The sequence below is a fragment of the Marmota monax genome, unplaced genomic scaffold (genome assembly GCF_021218885.2).
Source record: "Marmota monax isolate L192 unplaced genomic scaffold, Marmota_monax_Labrador192_F-V1.1 WCK01_AAM20220418_F8-fsc00078, whole genome shotgun sequence".
Classification (NCBI taxonomy): domain Eukaryota; kingdom Metazoa; phylum Chordata; class Mammalia; order Rodentia; family Sciuridae; genus Marmota; species Marmota monax.
The window spans coordinates 4,391,800-4,407,117 of NW_026694865.1; the positions used below are offsets into that span (position 1 = coordinate 4,391,800).

Sequence of the window (15,318 nt, forward strand, 5' to 3'; positions counted from 1 at the left end):
ATATTGTTGATTTTGGAATATTTGTAGGGAGATATTTTCAGAAAGAACCAGGTCTAAACATGATATTCAGTTATGTTTCATAAACACCTTATAGCCTAAAAGTAATTTTATACAATAGTCATACTGCACCTGCATTTTGACCATGACCTGTCACATGAGGTCATATGTGGAATTTTCCACTTTTGAGATCATGTTGGTGTTCAAAAATTTTTGGATTTTGGAGCAGTTTGGATTTCTGGATTAGGGATGTTCAAGCTATATAGTGGGGGAAAAAAGCATAAATAGGGTTTGGTGCTATCCATGGCTTTAAGCCTCTGCTAGTATTGGTACATATCCCCTGTAAAAAAAAAAAAAAAAAAGGGAGGACTACTGTTCTTACAACTCTGTTATTGTTCCTGAATAATTAACATACCACCGTCCCCCTTTTGGCATGTCTGAAATACCAGAAGAATCAGTTGAATAGATTGATTTGTTCCTTCCTAGTCTAATATTTTGTGGCATCAGTAAAACCTATAGGTACTAGAGCCAATTTTAACAATTGTCTGATAAAGGAATAAATTCTTCTTAGTAGGGATGACATTTCCATGCCCTAAATCCTGGACACACACACACACATAATTCTAGCAAATAAGAAAAGATTTATGTGATTATTTTCTATGACACTCAGAATAGTTGGAGAGTGGGTGCACATGGGCAGAATCTTAAAAAATATTAAACCAGGCAAAACAGTTTCTTAAAGCCATTGTGTATAAAGTATCATCCAAGTCTTTTGAGCAACATTAATATGCAAGCAGTCTGCTTTGGATAAACAAAAGTAAATTGTTTTCCCAATTATATAAATTGATATGCTTCTGACTTCCTTAAAATATAAGCAGTGGAACATAATGAACTTTCTTGTTAGTTGACTGAATTCTCCATTGTTTATAAGAAAAATACTGAGCAAAGGTTCTTCTAGCTTATTGTAATTAGCCTGAAACCTGATTATAAACCTAGTTCATCTGTGAGCCTACTAAGGTTCTGAAATTTAAGATTATTATTTTTTCTCTGTTAATTGGCGGGGGGACACCAAACAACTTAAGCCCAGCAATTCCAGGTTACTGTTAAGAGAGGCCAAAGGAAACCTCTTTATAAAATTGAAAATTTCTAGAGTCTAAGGGACATTAATTATATTTAGCAACCAACTCATTTTACAGATCAGAGTGTTGAAGCACAGAAATATTAATTTTTCTAAGATCACATGGGTAGGCATAGCCATGAATGAAATCCAGGTTTCTGACTACTGTCTCTGTTCTCTTCCAACTCTTCTTTTTCATTATTTTAGGATTGGGCATTAAACATTTATACTCTTTTTTTATGTGGTAAAATATGCATAATATAAAATCATTAAATTTCGAAGTATTCTTTGTCATAGGTGAATAATACATGAATATGGAACAGAAGTCAAAAGGCACACAAAAGTTCACAGTCTATTGTTCTGACAGCCCCGCTCCTTGAACTCCTGTCCATCCCAATTCCCCTTCTCGCAAATAGCCACTGTAAAGAATGAGGCATTTTAAATGGACCATTTTGGTCTAATATGCACAAACTGACATTGTGTTGCATTTTTCTTCATGAGTTGCAGTCTGGCCTGCCAAGTTTAGGGAATGCCCAGTAGAGGAAACACATAAGCCATGGAATTGGAATGTGGAGAGATTTATGAATTGGATTTGAAAATTACCCCCAATCCAAATTATTTCATGTAATAGAAGGAGGGCTGTCTTACTGCAGTAGTTTATTATGCAGATACTGCCTTTTGTACAGAGAACCCCGAGTAAAAGAGCCCTCATATATCCTCTGACAAGGAAAAACCCAAGTCTTGCATGACTCCTTGCAATTGCTTTACAGTTAATAGTACATCAGCCAGAAGAAAGCTGGAGATGCTCTGAAACTGTTAGTGGAGGACAGTGGTCTGCTTCTTTCAGGCCTCTGAGTCTGGGAAGCCTTAATGCCCTGCCCTTGGATTGGGTGAGGAGAGGAAGGCGGGGGCTCTAGGAGTATACATGCACTTATGACCACACTACCACTTTTGAGGTTGAACAGCATGAAAAGCAGCTGGTAGCAATGCCTTTTTGTGCTATCGAGTACTGGGTTGTCTGCCCAGCACAGGTACTAGCGACTACCTAGGATGACAGATCTGGCTCAGAAATGCTGTAGGCTAACGTCCAGCAGGCCACAGTTGGGTTCATCCTGGCTTAAAAGGCACATCCCACCCAGTGAATGGAAGAAGGAAGGGAACTGTGACCATTTCTCTTTGGATACCTGTGAGTGAGTATCTTGACACCAGGTTTCACCTGGGGAAATGATATAGGAAGTTTGTAGGTGGCTTAGAGGAAGAGAGAGGAGAGTGGGTTGAAGGAAGTGATGGAGTAGGAAAGGCAAGGTGGAAAGAAGTTGTGTTTTTGAGAGAGAAGTTCTTTGACTTCATTGCTGTTAGACTGTTGGATTGTTCTACTTAAGGTGATGGTTTTCAAATTTCTTTGATCCTAAGTTTAACCTAGAATACTTGCTAAAAGTTGAGATTGCTTGACTTCTGTCCCATATGGTAACTTAGTGAGTCTCAGGTAGAGTCTCTGAATCTTGGGGTGGTTTTGATACGATTTCAGGTGATTGTGGGGAACCATACTGGATCAGGGCTAGAGGGTACATCTTTATCAGCTCTGGACATTCTACACCAGGTTTGTGTTTTGTTGTGATATGAGCATAAAGAGTGTGGGGAGCCTTAACTGCAGATGGCTAATTTATATCAAGATTACAGCTTTTTTCCAAAAAGTATGCATGTTCCTTTTTACTTGATAATAATACCTTGAGGTTGATTCTTTAAAAATATTTTTGATTGTTGAAAACACTGGAATATTAATTCATAGTAACTGTTTAAACAACAGTGCCATTAATCTTTGCAAATAGAATCACAGATTCACCTTTGTTGTAATGGCTCTACCATTATTTTGACCTAGACTAATATTCTGTGATTTTACATTTATTTAGAATTGAGAGGGTATATGTGTTAGTCAGCTTTGTGTCACTGTGACAAAAAAAAAAAAAAAAACAATAATTTAATTAATTTTTAAGGAGGAAAGCTTATTTTGGCTCATGGTTGCAGTCCACAAGCCTCTGGCAAAACAGCACACGAAGGCGGAGCATGTAGTAGAGAAGGCTGCGTGTTCACCTCAAAGTGGCCAGGAAGCAAAAAGAGAAGGGCCCAGGATCCCAGTGTGCTCTTCAAGGGCCTGTTCCCAGTGACCTCCCTTCCTCCACCTAGACCCAACCTCCTTAAGGTTCCATCACCTCCCAGTAGGGACCAAGTCTTTAACAAATGGGCCTCAGTGGGAGATTTCAAATCCAAATGATAGCAGTATGATAATTGACTATAACTATTTTTTTATAGTTAGAACTTTAATAATGAGGACATAATCTCTGTTTGATCATCACAGTCTTTTTAACAACTATAACAAATATAAATTATAAATTTCAGTGATTGTATTTTTCTTTTCAGATAGAAACCAAGGTTTTAGCCTTCTCAACTCATTGGCTGCAACAAACCATAGCATTGGATCAGCAGAGACCTGTCACTCAGAGGTAAAGATGTTTTTGGATCTTTTCTCCTCTTTGGCCTTAATTTCTCCTTGTTATTATGAATCTTTACACATTCATTGTTTTTTTTCTTTTTTTATTAAGAGGTGATAGGATATTAAAAATAGATGCAAGGAGAATCTAAAGTAGCCCTATTGTGCCTGGTATCTGTTGTGAGAAGGGCAGTTCAGCCCCCGTGAAAGCAGTCAGCACTTTCAAAATGTTGACAGTTGGGCTAGTGTGTGTGTGTGTGTGTGTGTGTGTGTGTGTGTGTTTGCTAGAGTGTTTTTTATAATATGCTAGGATTTCCTTGAGACATAAACTTGCCTCCAGATCTTTAATTAGTAATTGAAACTGGTAGTTTTCTTAATACTTCATGCATACAAGGCCGTATAGAAATCAGAGGAAAGGTCCCTGCCCTGAATGAGTTGATAATCCAGTTTCAACCCTCTGTCCTCAGGACTCTGGTCCAGATTTACCTTGGTTAACATGCTGAAACCAAGACTAAATGATATGGTGCTATGCTGTCTCTCCAGGGGCCTTTTTCTTAGCCTTTGAGCTGTTTGCACTATGATGTGTAGGTTCTCAGATTTGAAATATAACATGAATCTTAAATGATGCAAACGAAAACATGTTTTAATAGCTTGTAGCAAAATCATAGCACTTTCTAGTTTTTCCTTGAGGGAAAATACTCCTGTGTTAGTGAATTTTCAGTCTTTTATGATTAATGTAATCTTACTCTTTCTTTCCTTGCCTCTAGCTTGTTACCACTTCTCTACAACCAGCAAGGGAGTGTGAAAGCGTTAGCCTTTTTGGATTTATCTCTGAAATAGTGTGCTATTCAGTTGTTGCTTATGTGTATTTTCTTCAACAGCAGTCCCATTTGCCAGCAGCAGATAGGACAGAGTCCTTCCCAGGTCATCGGGATGGTGCATCTAACACAGCAGATTCCCGGCTGGATAGCAGTGTGGGTAAGTTCCTTCTTTGGCCAGCAAGAGATAGCTCTGTGGAACTTGGAATTGACATCTTGGCAGAAATCCTTGGGGGGCGGGGTGGGGGGGGGGCCTTGATATTAAACATGGAAAAAGGAAGAAAATGGATGATGTACTCTAAATGAATGTAAGCCTGTGCATGTCAGAAGAAGGGGGATAGAATAAGTACATAAGAAATATGTGGGCACTGTTTCCTTTTTTATCGACTTAGCAGGATCTTGATTCAGATTATCTCAGCTAAGACAGAACCAAGTAGTAAAACGACAGTTTTTCGTGGTATTTAACAGTAAGTAGTCAGAATTAATGGTGACAAGAATAATATACAACTTTCTAAGCCCTTTCATATTCTTTTAAACTTCTTTTATATCCACTTTCTCATTTGGTAATGAAGTTTGGCAAAAAAAAAAAGTTGTTTTACGGAGATGAAGTTTAATCACGTGTCCAAGGACATCTAGCACCTGAAACTGAAACTGGAATCCAGTCTGCTTTCCAGAAGCCAGAAAGCCAGGGAGCTTAGTTGACAATAACTGTGGATGTTCTACTTATATTCCTGCTTTATCTTTATGCCACTGAGAGCTCATGTGCAGTAATAACTTTTAAAAGCTATTTTAAAACTATAACTTTGAAAAACTGATTATAAGGTAAGCCATGTAGAAAACACAAGTTATAAAAAAAACATTAAGAAGAAAAAATTATGTATAATCTCTCTTTCTCTTGAGTTTATTCAACTTTGTCTTCTTAATTGAATCCTTCCTACTGGCTTTTAAACCTGCTTAAGTTTCTAGCAGTAAGCTGTGATCATACTGAATTGACATCACACACAGGTTGGGGGAGATGAGAAGGAACCTGAGTAACTTGGGAAACAGACCCTGAGGCTGAAAACAAAGAATAGAACACAAATACTAAACTTTCTTCAATGGATTTGTTTCTCACAGAAGTATAAGTTAGCAATTCTAAAAAGAAGAAGAAAAAAGTGTGTTTGTGTGTGTGTATGTGAATGTGCCCATACATATATATACACACATATATATATACACACATATGATAAAAAATAAAATATATTCTAGATAATGAGGGCTTGCTTTCTCACTTAGAAGAACTTACGAATAAAGAAAGGAGAAGGGTAGAATGAACCCTTTGATATTAAACTGGAATCTGTTATATCAGTATGAACTCACGGTTTTTAAAACATATACTTAAAGTCAGGACACTAGGGAAATAAAAATAGATATGTGTGTGCACATGTTAGTGTATATACATAAACTTCCTAGTCCTGTCCCCAAAAGTCTAGAAGCAGCAATATCCCAGTAGTGGTAGATGCACTTAGCACTTAACAGATCTTGGTTTCTAAATACCATTCTCCAGTAAAAGGAACTAGGGCTTCTTGAGAAGTGGTTGATTCCAGGGCTAGGGCAGGGAAAAAGCAGGATGTGCCAGGAGCATCTCGTGATGCCAGAAAGTAAAGAAATACTCAAAAAAGAATGGGGAGGGGCTGGGGTTGTGGCTCCGTGGTAGAGCATTTGCCTAGCATGTGTGAGGCACTGGGTTCACTTCTCAGCACTGCATATAAATAAATAAAAATAAAGGTTCATCCATAACTTAAAAAAAAAAGAATGGGGAGACATATTAAAAGGGTACAGGAGCCAACCTGAGCGAGCTTCCAGCTGGAACAGTTTGACCAGAAAAATAAGTTAGTATATTATTGGTTTATAATTTATAGAATAAAATGAGTATTCATGGGTGTATAGTAATATAAATAAATAAGTGGGAAAGAAAGACTCCTCCCCTTTATAGAAGAATTTCAATTAAAGAATTTGTAGTAGTGAGGAAAAAACAAAAACCACCTTTAGGCACATACCACAGTGACAGGTGTCACAGGCAAGATCTGCTCGAATAGGTTAAAATTAGTGGATGAAAGTTTGAGTAGAAGTAGTAGGATATTTACATAGTTTAGAAGTATCTCTCCTAAGATTTATTACAAAAGAGAAAGTAGCAGCTGCAGACTGGACAAACATGGCAGATAGTGACCATTTCACCTACATGATGCAGGTGACCTTCACCAGTAATAAAATTCACTGACTTCAGATCTCCCTGCTAGGGTGCATGGAGGAGGACACATCACTTCTTGCCAAAAACGTCATAAGATGAAATCAGATGAACCATATTAAGAGACATTATACTAAATAATTGACCAGTACTCTTCAAGGTATCAAGAGTCATAAAAGGCAACAAAAGATTGAGGAACAAACTAGAGAGAGATGATGAGATTTGACAGTTAAACTCTGTAGGATCCTGGAATAGAGGAAGGGTATGAATGGAAAAACTGATGAAGCCTGAATAAAGTCAGTGATTTAGTCACCAGCATTGAATCAATATTAACTGCTCTGTATTTATACTTGTAACATGGATATATAAGAGGTTAGCACTTGAAGCTGGGTATAGTGATACACGCCTATAATTCCAGCAGCTTGGGAGGCTGAGGCAGGAGGATCATGAGTTCAAAGCCAGCCTCAGCAAAAATGAGGTGCTAATCAACTCGGTGAGACCCTGTCTCTAAAGAAAATATAAAATAGGGCTTGAGATGTGGCTCAGAGGTTGAGTGCCCCTGAATTCAATCACTGATTTCCCCCCCCCCCCCAAAAAAAAAGGAGGTTAGCACTTGGGTAAGGTGGCTGAATGGCTTGGGGGAACTCTATATATTATTTATTTTTTATTTTTTAGTATAGTTGGACACAATGCCTTTATTTTATTTATTATGTAGTGCTGAGGATCCAACCCATGACCTTGCACGTGCTAGGCAAGCACTCCACCCCTGAGCTACAACCCCAGCCCCCTATATACTATTTTTGCAACCTTTTTTTTTTGGACTGGGGATTGAACCCACAGGTGCTTTACCACTGAGCTATATCCCTAGCCGTTTTTGTTTCGATACAGGGTCTTGCTAAATTGCCTAGGCTGGCCTTGAACTTGTGATCCTCTTGCCTCAGCCTCTCAAGTCACAGGTATACACCACTGTGCCTGGCATTGGCAACTTTTTTGTAAGATTAAAATAATTTCAAAGTTTAAAAAATAAGTCAAAACAAACAGAAACAAAACTCTTCCTCAACTCCACATCTCCTTTCATACCTCTTTGTTAAACCTATTTTCAATCCTTACTTCCCATTGCTTCTTTCTCTCTTTTTGTTTGTTATTTTTAGTTCCCATTACTTCTCAACTTTCAACTAGCTTTTGCCCTCACTAAACCACTAAAACATCTCTGTGTGGAGGACACCAATGACCTCATGCCACTAAATCTAACAGATATTTAGGCTTCTTGGTGGCATTCAGTCTTAAAGACAGTCCCTCACTGAAACAGTATCTTGTCTTGATCCACTCACCATGGCATCTTCTGGTTTTCTTCTTACCCTGTTGTTCCTCCTCTTTCTTTGGTAGATTATCCTCCTTTACCCAGCCTTTAAATATTGCCTTCATCAATGTTCCACCTAAACTCCTCTTGCATATCTATTTTTAAGCACAAAGTGTATCTGTCTTTGTCCGTGGATTACTTACCATGGGTCCACAGGTAAATCACAATTTTTCATCTTCAACCTTATACCAGCTGCCTACATGACATGTCCATTGAACTAAAACCAACTTATCAACTAAAATGCATTTTTTTTATTTTTAATTTTAGTTGGACATAACTTTATTCATTTTTTTATGTGGTATTGAAAATCAAACCCAGTGCCTCACACATGCTAGGCAAGCGCTCTACCACTGAGCCACAGCCCCAGCCCGAAAATGAATTTTTAACATCAAATTGTATGGCACTGTGGTAGATGCAAAGAATTCTAAGTTATCACCTTTGTCTTCAAGGAGCTTGTAGTCCAAATATGTAGAGACAGGACTTATAATGGTCAAGGCCATGAGCTTTGAAGCCCTACATAGCTGAGTTCAAATAATAGCTCTACTACTAGTAGTGAGATGACCTTGAGTAAATTATTGAACCTCTCTTGGCCTTAGTTTCCTCTTCTGTAAAATAGGAATAACAAGTCTTTCCTCATAGTGCTGTTCAGAAATGAAGTGGACTCATGTAAGTTAAAGCACTCGGTAGAGCAGGCACAAAGGGTCCTTCTGGTACCGCATAGTGTGTGTGTATCAGTAGTGGTGGGGAAGTGCTAGTATGCACAGTGGCATGTGCAGGTGCTGCAGCAGCTCTGTAACTGGTGTTAAAAACAGATTTCTGAGGAAGGAGACTAGGAACTGGGATGGTTAGGGAAGACATTTGCAAGATTGTGGTCTGGGAGTGGAGAATGGATCAAAATTCTGAGTAAAGGGGCTGGGGATGTGGCTCAAGCGGTAGCGCGCTCGCCTGGAATGCGTGCGGCCCAGGTTCGATCCTCAGTACCACATACAAACAAAGATGTGTGTCCGCCAAAAAAACTAAAAAATAAATATTAAAAAAATTCTGAATAAAAACAAACTTTGATTAAAAAAAAGTAATGTACTAAGATAGAAATAGTAAAGGATTTGTAGTAAGAAAATATGAATTTAAATCAGCTCTGCTTCTGAATAGCTAGCTGTAATTTAGCTGAGTTCACTTTTGAATATGGGTTTTATCATCTATAAGTTGTGAATGATGATATCCTAATCAGCTTATATGGTGTCAGTAGATGTAAAAATACTTGTAAAGTTTGGCATTAATTTTAGTCCTTATTGTTGAATCACTGTGCCTTATTGAATCTGGTGTGGCCTTCAGAGTTGGAATCACCTACTTGTCAGTTCACTTACCAGCTGTGACCTAAAGCAAGTCCTTCAACTCTTGAGCTTTGATTTTCTTATCTCTGAAATGGAAGTAGTATTCCTTACCTCATTACAGCATTGTAAGGATAAAAGAAGATGCTGTTCACTTAGGGGCCCTCCTAGCAGCCAAGCAGGGTGAGGCACTCTGAATTGTAAAACTGGCACACAGTGCTACTCAGTCATTGTGACATTCATGAAGGCCAGCATTAATTGCCTTAGAATGCTGTGTGTTGACAACATATATAACTAACATGTGACAAATCTTTATTTCAGATCCCATGTTAGATCTGGATATTCAAGAATTAGCCAGTCTTACTACTGGAGGAGGAGATTTGGAGAATTTTGAAAGATTATTTTCAAAGTTAAAGGAAATGAAAGGTAATCAACTCCATTGTGTCTAATTCCCATATTGATATTAATTTATTTTATATAAGAGAACTTTATTTTGTAATTGCTGGATTGGATACATGGTCTGGTCTCAGCTATCTTCAGAAAGTTAACCACTGGGGCAACTCTACCATTCTCCATTGATAAAATTCCCTGGGGAAAATTTTGCTTTCTTTGTTCTTTTTCCTCTTAATTTTCCTTCTTCTGCTGCCCTATTTCTTTCAGTGTGTCTCATTAACATGGCATCTGTAAGATCCCCACCAATTTACTCACCTTATTCCTATCTGGAAAATCTGGAAGACTTAAACTTCCTAATACCTGTAACAGCTACACCATCAACATGTCTTTGAAACCCATCTCCCATCTTCTAGTGTTAGAACACCCATATACTCCAGATTCTCCTATGCTATTAGACAAATTTCTTAAGATATATTTTCCCCCTAGACAAGGCTGCGACGCTTCCTCACGAGCAAAGAAAATTGCATGCAGAAAAGGTGAGACAATCCGTCAGGTACTTATTGAGTACCTACAAAACATCCAGTGCTTTATGATTATATTATATCACACTTCTGTACTTCTGAGGGGTCTTATAGTGAACTTTTCATTGGATATTAACATAACTAGTTTAAAATATTTATACAGTAGTAATACAGTTACTGAAGTCAGACTAAGATTTTTCAAATGTATGCTGAGTGACATAAACTGTATTGAGACTTGGAATGTTTGCCTTTCTAACAGTTGGGTTGGGAAACTCTTAGTTGTTTTGCTTTGTTATTACCAATGCAGCACATGTCCCCTGCAGGAAACTTACGTTGGTGGTGGTATTTCTATATGAATTGTCATAGTTTATTTATCCAGCTCCTTTTTTGGACTTTTAGGCCAACAGTGTACATTTTTTTGTTTCTATAAATAATAAAACTGTGCATATCCTTTGTATTCACGTTACCTTTACCTACAAGTCTGATTGTATCCTTAGCATAAATTCCTAGATGTGGAAGTCCCAGGTCAAAGGGTACTGCAGGATTTTGATATCTGTTGCCAGAGGGCTGGAAGGCAAAGTGTAGAACTTTAGGTTCCAGGCAGTTTAAGGCAAGACGTGAAATGAGCTGAAATTGAGCTGTTGCCTGAAACTTGTTGCGTGCATCTCTCCACAGGTGGCCAAAGCTTTCTGGATGGCAATTGGGGGAGACAGAGATGAAATTGAAGGCCTATCTTCTGATGAAGAACACTAAATTATCCCTACTAGGTTTGACTCACAAAGATGCTAGCTTTCTACCTGGGATACTTCCTGCTCAACCCAGTAATATTTTGCTACAATTCCCATTCTCGTGTTGGCCACCTGACTTGTTTTTAGTCCCTTTAATTTTAGTATCTAATAGGAAGTTCAGGAGAATTCTTTTCTTCTTCAGTATGTGGGAAAGAGGAGTACAATAACAATAATTAGTGAGAATCTCTCAGATATACTTTTTTGTTCTAGGAATATCTGTGATTTGTCAAGTTTAAGAAGAAAACCGCTCAGCCTTTCCAAGCCAGGCTTTTCTGTAGCATCCCCAGCATTTACTCTTCATTGCCAGAGATCAGGGGCATATGCCATTTTCCCCACTCTAGGAGTTTACAGATCTGAGCTATGAAGCTTTTGGGAGGAGGAAAGTAGCATCTCCAGGTTGGATTTGTGCTATGGAAGGGGGGTGTGGGCAAAGTCAGTGGCCCACAGGTGTGTCTCTAATTAAAAAGGTGCTCTGGGCATCTCATTTGAGGCACAGTGTCTGAGCTCACACTACAATGAATTTAAAAAAACAGTTTAGAGACTATAAGGAATGAGGTCTCATGAAGATAAAACAGACCCGCCACCAAGTTTTTGTATGGAGTGGGGAGGTAAGAGAGAGACTCTTGTGGAATTCATGTGTGGGCTATGGAAACTATTCTCATGATGAGATTGTTGTGTTGGCATTATGAAGATACTTCTGTCTTACTCTTCTCCCTGCTACTTGAGATGCCAGGGCTGTGCCTTCACACTTTAAACCTTCAAAACAAGGAAGCATCCCCTTCTTCCTGTTTAAAAGACATCACTACCAAAGTAGCAACACCAGACGGTGGGTGAGGATGTGAAATATTAGGTCTTGCGTTCCTGAGCACCTTGTTTCACTCTCCAGCTTAATGGCTCCTCTGGGCCTTTGCAGGGTTACAGCCCTGAGAAAAAGCCCTGTTCTTTATCCTGACTCATTCAAACATGATTGATCACTGAAAGGAAAGTTTGAAAGAGAAAGTGGAAAATATAGCAAATAAAAATCCTTATTAAAAAAAATCCTTATAAGCATTGTAGAACCCCAAAGAGCTAGCACAAAGAATGGAATGCTGTAGGGGCCAGGCTAGAGCGACCATGGGGGAAACCTTGCAGTAACTGGAGAGTTCAATAAGAGGATCCAGGGAACAATGAAGGCTATCTTAGTAGCTTTTTTGTTTTGTTTTTTCTTTTCTTTTTTTTTTTAACTGTTCTGAAAGTCTTTTGAGTCCATGGTTCACCACCATCCCATCAGTGGGACTAATATTTCCTTGAGGTGACTGTGCTTCTTCAAGGTGATGTTTCTTTGAATTGATTGCATTAGCCATTAAGGATGAAAGGAAGTTGGCTTTGGGTTGCCAAAAATGTGGAATATGTTTTCTTAAAACATGGAAGATTTTAGAAAATGTTAAGACACATTGGTGAGGGGAAAACAGACTAGAAAAAACTGTGAACTTGATTTTGTGGATTAAACAAAGCCAGGTAATTAAAATAATCTATTTATAAAATGCTAATGTATGTTATTATGACTTGTTTTTCAGTAGGTGGTATGAGTGGGGAAAGCCTTCCATTCTTCATTGAGTTAGACATGGTGAAGAGTCTTAAGAGTTCATCAAGCTCATTATTTTGGAACCCATTGTGCCTGTGTATAATGTCTACTCATGCTTTTAAGACCTCAGCTCTCTGGGATATTGGCCCCTTATAGAGAACACATGGGATAAAGGTATCTAGTGGTATCTACTAATGGCTCATGTTCCAAAGAGTGATCATGAGCTAACAGTGCAGACACAACTACAGTCTAGCTAAAATGACGTCTTTGCATACCACCACAAGTTATAGACTTCCAGCCAGGATTTCGGAGGAGATATTGGGCTTTTTTACCCCTAAATATTTTTCTATTTGTGTGTAACAGTGTTTAGCACATATACACCCTTAATTTTATTTGGAAGGTTTGGTTCATGTTTGGTGAATATGATCACAAAGTTTGAAGATCCAAGAGTGTTGGAACTAGGTAGAGACAAGAATAAACTTTTCTTTTCCCCAAGAAAATCATGTGTTATGTAATAATTTTAGAGTGATGAAGACATAAGATATTTTTATAATTTAAAAATATGCTACCCTGCCAGAGCATGAGAAGATTGACAGAACCAATTTGCTTGCTCTCTATTTATAGAACTTGGCCACATCTGATTCAGAGAAGCAACAGATTCAGGGAAGCTGGACTTAGATGGCTGAGTAATATGGGATGTGGTTCAAGGACCAACAGGCCATTCTACAAATTACTTACAACATGTGAAATGTGATACATGGTTAATTTTATGTTCTCATTGTGAAGAGATGGGGATGAACATTTTTGCCATGGATCACTAGATTCCCTTAACCTTGGCCAATCTCTTTAACAATGGCCATTGAGAGAGCACATGAAGTGCCCCTTGCCCTGCTTTGGCCTGCCATGGAAAATGGTCTTAGGAGAATCACTGTCCAAGGGTAAGATGAGAGCTCTGTGAACTATTCTGAGCTTAAATGTTTGCTGATGCAAAACTATATTTAGCAAACACGTGTCTGGTGTGGTCAGGGGTTCTGATCCATTGAATGTTCTGATTGATGGAGACAGTTTCAATGAATGCTCTGATGAGTTAGATTTTTCCTTCACCTTTGCCCCATCTACAAAAGACAATTTAGCTATAGCATTATGTCATTATATACCAGTCAAATTAGAGGACTGTAGGTAGAGAAAGTAAAAACAATCTAGTCAAGAGTACTAAACCTAGTACTGTCTTAGCACAAGCTCATTTTGAAAACAGTGCCCTATTAACTTTTCCATAATTTGTATGTCTCGTAAAATGCTGAACATGCGGGGCAGAATTCTAATGTTTGATTTAGATTCCACTTGGGATTAGCATGGTGATCCATCCTTGCACCTTTGGCATCTAAGGTCTTTCAGAAAAGGTCTTCAGAATTCTCTTAAGTTTCATATTTTGACATTACCTGTGTCTGTTACTAACATTACAAGTCTTGCTCTTCCTGTAGACTCTTTACTTGGAGTTAAGTTCTTCTAGTATTAGAAGCATCTTGCTTGATTATAAGTTGCTCTTCAGACTTGCAGGATGAAGGATTAACAAAAAGGCAACAGCAATAGTTTGCATCTTTTCTCAGAGCATGACTGAGTCCCATTCCAGCTCCGTAGTGATTTACAGTTCTACTTTGTTTTCTTTTGGAAAAGTTTTGACTCAAAACCTGGCCCTAATGGGTATTACTGCATCTTTGGAACATGGGCTTGCGGGTAGAAGGAGAAAAGAAAAATTTTCTTCTAAAACCCTTCTGTGTTGATAGGCCAAACAGTCCTTCCTCACAACTACAAATCTGGAAGGCAAAAGCAGGTCACATGAAGCTGTTCATGCTCAGTTTGCTAAGGAGAAAGCCTTCTTGCTCCTCTCTTATGGAGGAGGCGGCCAATCATTGCCTCTGCCCTTTATGTTATCAACCATGTGCCTTTAATGTTACAAAAAAAAAAAAAAATGTGGGCTAAGTAAGGGCTGGGGCATGTACTTTATGGAAACAGCAGTGTAGTTTGGAAGACAGAAGACTCTTAATCTGAAGTTCAAGGGCATGGTCTGTACCAATTGTGCTTCCCCAGGAAATTCTCAAGAAGTCCATTAATGCCTGATGGATGACTAAACTACAGTTGGTACAGTTTGATGCCCTCAAACTTGTTCCTTCTACCCTGGTGAGGGCCGAAATTAGGATTCAGGGCCTAGCCAATGCTGTGAACCTTGCTTGCACCAGACTCGGAGTCAAGCATGAAAGAAGATACAGACCTTAGTAAAGGTGCAGTTCCTCTTGTCCAGGAGGTCAGAGTCTAATTCAGTGGAGTAGGGTCAAGCAGGACAATATCACAAGGACAAAACACCAAGCAGAAAGTAAAAAGTGCCATTTCTAGCCTTCGTTGCTGAGGGAAGGAGAGCAGAGCACAGAGTGCACCTTCAAGCAGTGGTTCTCAAAAATTAGCCCAGGTCAGGATCATCTACGGAGTCCCACCGCAGGGCTTCTGATTCAGTTGATCTGGGGTGGGGCCTGAGAATTTGCATTTCTGACACCTCAGGTGATACTGATGCTGCTGGTGTTGGGGCACACTTTGAAAACACTGATTTAGGGGAAATAATGCTTGAATTGAAAGGATACAAAAATTGGGGCAGATAGATAAAGGAGAAGCAGCAAAATTCTTAAGTTTGGCATGAACAGAGATATGGAAGGGGCATGTCCAAA

The 15,318-nt window shown here is 38.8% G+C and overlaps 1 protein-coding gene across 5 annotated transcripts in view; it reads left to right on the top strand.

The window, feature by feature from the left end:
* The window catches only part of Aagab (alpha and gamma adaptin binding protein), a 49,045-nt gene extending 36,479 nt beyond the window's left edge, over positions 1 to 12,566 (top strand). For 3 of the 5 annotated variants that reach the window (XM_046426662.2, XM_058573306.1, XM_058573304.1), the window contains exons 6-10: positions 3,533 to 3,615; positions 4,484 to 4,580; positions 9,657 to 9,761; positions 10,215 to 10,264; positions 10,925 to 12,566. In XM_046426662.2, coding sequence (XP_046282618.1) covers positions 3,533 to 3,615; positions 4,484 to 4,580; positions 9,657 to 9,761; positions 10,215 to 10,264; positions 10,925 to 11,002 — 413 coding nt within the window. In that variant the 3' untranslated portion in view covers positions 11,003 to 12,566. The remainder of the gene's footprint in view (positions 1 to 3,532; positions 3,616 to 4,483; positions 4,581 to 9,656; positions 9,762 to 10,214; positions 10,265 to 10,924) is intronic. The other 2 variants (XM_058573303.1, XM_058573305.1) reach the window with 2 other exon arrangements.
* Positions 12,567 to 15,318: the final 2,752 nt, after the last annotated feature.